The following is a 6,000-nucleotide window of genomic DNA, read 5'->3' on the forward strand; positions in this document are numbered from 1 at the left end:
AGGCGACCAGGCTGATCAGGGGAAGGCGCTGCCCCCATCACCCCGCTGCTGCTGATGCCACTGCCAGCTGCCGGGGCTCACGGCTGCCTGAGCCCATGGCTGCCTGAGCCCCAGGCCTCGCAGTCGCTGTGGCTTTGTCCAGATGGACGTCTGGAAGACATCCGCCCTAATTAGCATGTTACCCTTTTATTAGTATAGATTATTGTATTATTTTCCATACGAACAATTTTTGCCCCACCCTGTATTAATCACTAAAGCAAACAACTTAAGGCCCAATACAAATTTATTATCACAGTTCTTAATCATCTTAACCAAGAGACAGAACTTAAAAATATACAGTAAATGGTAAGCATTACTACATGTAGCTTAGTCTAACACATCAATGACATAGGTTTCAATCATTTTTTTTAATTAGTTCTATTCTTGTTTTCATATGTTTGTGGTTATTGTAGAATAAACTAATTTTAATGCCTTCTTATGTTTAACTAATATATATTTTTTTATATTTGGGGACTGCAGTAATATATACATATCAGAAAGTAAAAGAATGCCATCTTAGTCTGCCCAAAATTACTGAATCCAACTAATTACTTGGTTGATTATCGGTTGGGATTTTTGATTAGGAGTTTTCATTTGCTTTTGTTTTTCCCCTCCAGCTTATCTGAGCCTAGTCGTTAAACTGAGCTTCTTTTTTAAGTTGAATATAACTTGTTTTAACAATACAACATTTTAAATTAGGCCTTCCCCTTAAGGTTTAGTGTTTCTTAGAGTCTGGCGAGGGCCCACAGACGTGCACAAGGCAGATCTCTTCTGCTCGCGCACGCGCTTCATTGTGCCACCGACTTCACTCACAAAGCCTAAGCTCCAATATGAAACCATTGAGAGTTTCAAGACAGCAACAGCATAGCCTCCGGCCAAGTGAGGGCTCAGACCCGAGGAGCCGCCTGTGCATGGATTTTAGAGGCCGGTGTGTTTTTTAATGGTGAAAGTGAAATTGCAGTCTACTCATAAAACATGACAGGCATCAAAGCTTTCCCTTGACCTGAGACACATGTTTATCCTTATTAAAAAGCTCTACCTCTCACTTCTAATGATCACTTCTTAAGATCATCCTCCAAAAATGTGGAGGCGTCCTGTTTCAGCAAATTGAAAATGCAACCTCTGAGGCAATGAGTTCATTCAGCCCCCTCGCTTCCTGGGAGAGGATTAATCAGATGTGTGAGGGTGAGAGTGCACCGGTAAATTAGTGTCAGAGTTTTCACTCAGCTGCATTATAAACGGATTTGAATGCTGGAGGGAAATCAGCCACATGGCCCAGACTAACGGCTGTGTCAGACAGATGAGGACCTTTGAGACAGGGAAAATACTCCACGCTGTGAAGGTTGTGGAATCCGTGAGGTTGATGTCTGGGACAGAGACTCTCTGACATTCATGATGAGCACTAAGACCGACTATTGCCACCCCTGCCTCCTTCTGCAGAGTCCTGTGTCCTAGGGCCACGTCATGCTATGCCCAGAGCACCATGAAAACAAAGGCCAGAGAGGAGAGCAGAGAAACAAGACTTAGGGTTCAGCCTTATAAACCCTTTTTGTTTTTTTAAAAATGTATTTTTATGGGTTTCAGAGAAGAAGGGAAAGGGAGAGAGAGAGAGAAACATCAGTGATGAGATGCCTCCTGCACACTCCCTACTGGGGATCAAGCCTGCAACTTGGGCATGCGCCCTGACTGGGAATCGAACTATGATCTCCTGGTTCATAGGTCGATGCTCAACCACTGAGCCACCCCGGGCCAGACAAGCTTTGTACCCTCTTAGACAGCCCCGAACCTTCCATCCACAGTGGCTGCTTTCAAGTAGAGGATCCTTTCTGGCTTTCGGTCGTTGTTGTACAAGCTCTGGGGGCCACCGCAGTGGCTTCGTGTGCTGCTCCTGTTGCCAGGAAGGTTACTGTTAGCTAGCACGAAGACTCCACTGACCACTGCCCAGTGTGCTTCACTGCGCCTGCCCCACCTCGAAGGCTGCCAGGGTTCTGTAGTGCAGAAGCAAGATGGGGGGAAGTCCTGACATCAGGGCCCCTCTTCATGGAGAGGTCATGATTATCACAGGGGAAGGAGACCTTTCCAGTGTTCTGTTTTAAGGCCCTCGGTCCCTTGCCCACGTGCCATTCACACTTCCTCTCTTGCTACCAGGGGTACACAGTCACATTGCAACCAAGAAGTCCGCCCCACCAATTCAGCCATAAAGAGCAGATCCCTTGTTTCTGTGTGGTTGTAAATCTGTGTCTGAGGACTTGTTGGGCTTGAGGGGAATAAGGGAGACCTGCTAGGGGTGGGGTTATGACAGTAGTGTGGGTGATAGTGGTGGGCTGGCCCTCTCAGAGGGAAGCCCCCTGGAGATCCACTGACCTTGCTGCGGACAGCAGGCAGGCGTGCTTGCCTGAAGTCCTGCGTCAGTGGTAGACATGACGTAATTTCTAGGCTGACTCTCATGCACGGCGCCTTATTTCTACAAGCACAGCCTACTGTGGGTTTGAAAGGTCTCATAATTTATAACAAAGAGCATGGCGTTTTAAAGCAATCTTCCCAATTTAATTTGCTGTAAAACCCTTTAACTGAAAAAAGAAAAAAGCCCTACTTTGCAGCTTGTGCCATAGAACGGTAAAAGGTGGGAGTCTCCAGAGAAGGACACGCGGGGTCACATCTGAATGTTCAAAAGGGTCCCGGGGGCGGCGCTGAGCTGAAGGGCTGACCTGTCTCTCTTTCGCTTCAGCACGGCCCTGTGAGCTCTTCTGCCGACCCATCGACGGCCAGTTTTCCGAGAAAATGCTGGACGCGGTCATTGACGGTACCCCTTGCTTTGAAGGCGGCAGCAGCAGAAATGTCTGTATTAATGGCATATGTAAGGTATTGGGTATGTTTCCTTAATCTACAACTTTATAAAATCGTGCTTTTATTAATTCAGGAAGCCAGATGTTCAGAGCCTTTGTGTGGCATTTGCATATGGTCTGGGTTTTATTTTCGGTCTGTGAGGCAAGACTCCTCAGTGTCTATCAGAGGCACAGTTTGGAACTGAATCGTTTTTCTCCTGCTGTCTTTCTTCCTTTCTTGATTAGTTGATGGGCTCTGGGATGTTCTTTTAGGCATGGAGCAGGGGCCAAATTAAAGGAGGAATTGTTAGAAAGAGGCAACAGATTACTTCCGTGGCGTTACATTTTTCACTGGTTTCTTGCCAACAGGGTCATTAAATTTTAGGAAAATTAATAATAGTTTGTATAGTGTTTTCCACGAAGCACTTTTACATTTAATTCTCCATTGATTGCCGACATGATCCTAGGAAGAGAGATGGCATAACAGGTAGCTATAAACAAGTCTTCTGATTTCTATTTAACTTTTCCTCACTGACTCCATTAATCGCCTCCGCTTTTATGTAAATTGCTTAACTGATTTGTTAATGCTTTTATGTGTACAACCGGTGAAAAAGTCCTTCCAATTGCTCACAGTTTGTTTTGCAAGGAACTAATGAACCTGCTTTGTGCTCCAACACCCAGGTATAATTCTCAGTTTAAAGAGAAGGTGTTTTGAATCAATGAAAGGAAAGCTATGCTATAGAAGTACCTAACTCACTGTTAGTCAAGCATAATGGTGTCACGCTCGGTCTCCAGGATGGGAACTCATCGCCACTATTTATTAGCTCTGTAACCCTGGGCATCTTTCTAAGGCTCAGTTTTCTTTTATAAAATTGAGATGTTAATATACATTTCCTTCTAACCCTACCCGGATTGGCTCAGTAGATAGAGCATTGGCCTGCGGACTGAAGGGTCCCAGGTTTGATTCTGATAAAGGGCCCATGCCCAGGTTGTGGGCTCGATCCCCAGTAGGTAGCCAATCAATGATTCTCATCATTGATGTTTCTATCTCTCTCTCCCTCTGCTTTCCTCTTTGAAATCAATTAAAATATACCATATATATTTATCCTTCTAGTTGCGGTTGTCAAAAAGATTGACATAGGTCATCTATGTTAAGCCTGTAACAGAGCCCTGGCACATAATAAACTCTCAATATGTTTTATTTGTTTTTGCAAATATTTGTCGTATTTTTCCTACTGGACCAAATTGCCACTGTAAAAAGCTCCTGCCCACGAATGTTCAGCTCCCTGCGGAGGCGCGCTTACCACCGTGAAGTCGCCTTTTGATTTATTCTGGTTCTGACCGAAGCACAGGAGGCGATAGGTTGATTCCCAGGAATGAGTGATGAACAGCCAGACTTAATCAGACTCTCCATTTGGAAAAGCTCAGGCGAAATTCCTTTCAGACTCATTAATTATCACTGTAGCCACAAAGAGCCAAAATTAATTACTATGTTTTAGGCTAGATGAGTTCCCCAGATGGGAAAGGGGTTACTTAGTGAATCCAGGCCAAAACAGCCCACTGTCCAAATCGTGGTTCTCAGGCCTGGCTGCCTGTAATTCTAACAGGCAGAGCTTTTAAACCACTGATGTCTGGCTGGACCTCAACATTCAGAATCTCGGGAATTTGGGACCTGGCCATTGGTATTTTTAAAACTCCCCATACACAGCTAGGGCTGATTGCCATACACAGCTAGGGCTGATTGCCATGCGCAGCTAGGGCTGAGAACTTATCTCACCAAGAAATGGATGGGATGCTAGAATGATCTTTTAGACCTGAGCACCTTTGCATGCATAGAGGCAGCATCATCAGCGTGTGAGGGAAAGCATGGGTATTCCGAATAAAACGCAAGGCTCTTGGGTGCCTCTCTTAAAACCAATGACATCGGTTTAATGGGCTAGGCCATGCTTTCTCTGCTTGCCTTCCTTTTCCTGGAAACCAGTTAAGGTCTTTTAGAAGGCATAATTACCCACTTTCCGTCTGTACCACACTGAGCTAAGTTTTTAAGCTGAAAAATTACTCAAATCAAATTTCCTTTAATAACCTCAATGCGATTTATCTTCCGAAGATCGAGGTTGTAGACATTTCAGCTTTGTTAGTCTTATTCATTTACTACAGGGTTTTTTGTTTTTATTTAGAAGGAATTGAACACCATCAGAAAACAAGATGTAGACAGTGTTTGTCAAATCCATCTTCTTTGTGGATATGAAAATATTTATTATATATGCTTTTGCTCATATATTCCACTCTATGTTGAAATTATATTTTCGAACATTTTGGCACTTAGATATGCAGATTTGGCATGTTAGATATGCAGATTTAGCATGTTAGATATGCAGACTTGGCATGTTAGATATGAATTTTTCCTAGGAGATAGCTATCTATGCCCCCCTTTTTTAAATTGTACTGAACTCCTAAGCTTGTTTATCAAATAGATAAATGTAAACTTTGACTTTTTATCACACTCTCCCAGCTCTGCAGTCTTACCGGCTGTCTTAGGGCAGCCTGCTTACCTGCCAGCCCTCTCGCCCTTCTCCTGGCACCCAGTTCTTTGACCCTCAGTTCCTTTGCTCCTCCCTTTTCTCCCAGTCAGCATGGCTTTGGCTTAGGTCCCTCCCAAGGAGCCCAGATGTCCTGACCTATCACATCAGCTGTCTCCTAGACGGCTCCTCTGAGCCTTTTGACAGCCTCTCCTTCCAGGATTCCCGGTCTGATCAACCCAACCACAGGCCTTTTTTGGTCTTACTGTCAGCCTACTGTGTACTTATTAAAATAAAAAAGTCAAATTTGTGAACTTGTGTCCTTTCAGAGTCAATATCTTCAACCCCTGCTGAGTCCTCACCCTCATCTGATCACCTTCCTACCTGTCCTAAGTCAGCTCCCTCCCTCATTCCTCTTGGAAACTCTCTGGAACCTTCTTTGTTCTCTCACAAGGTCACTTTTTGGCTACTTTTGTGATATACTGAACACCAAAAATCAATTTCTCTTGGGCAGATCTCTCTTTAGAATTTCAGATCCTATCTCTTGACCATCAATGTTATGGTGAGAAAAGCATTATTGCTACTGTCCCACTCTAAATGGCAAGACCAGTTCTTCT

General features: G+C 44.3%; 1 protein-coding gene across 1 annotated transcript in view; it reads left to right on the forward strand.

Moving 5' to 3' along the window:
• The window catches only part of ADAMTS12 (ADAM metallopeptidase with thrombospondin type 1 motif 12), a 180,630-nt gene that overhangs the window by 123,542 nt on the left and 51,088 nt on the right, over nt 1-6,000 (forward strand). Inside the window, exon 13 of the mRNA XM_008154813.3 lies at nt 2,768-2,901. Within this exon, the coding sequence (XP_008153035.2) occupies nt 2,768-2,901 (134 nt within the window). The remainder of the gene's footprint in view (nt 1-2,767; nt 2,902-6,000) is intronic.

The sequence above is a fragment of the Eptesicus fuscus genome, chromosome 4 (assembly GCF_027574615.1).
Source record: "Eptesicus fuscus isolate TK198812 chromosome 4, DD_ASM_mEF_20220401, whole genome shotgun sequence".
In the NCBI taxonomy this organism is placed as follows: domain Eukaryota; kingdom Metazoa; phylum Chordata; class Mammalia; order Chiroptera; family Vespertilionidae; genus Eptesicus; species Eptesicus fuscus.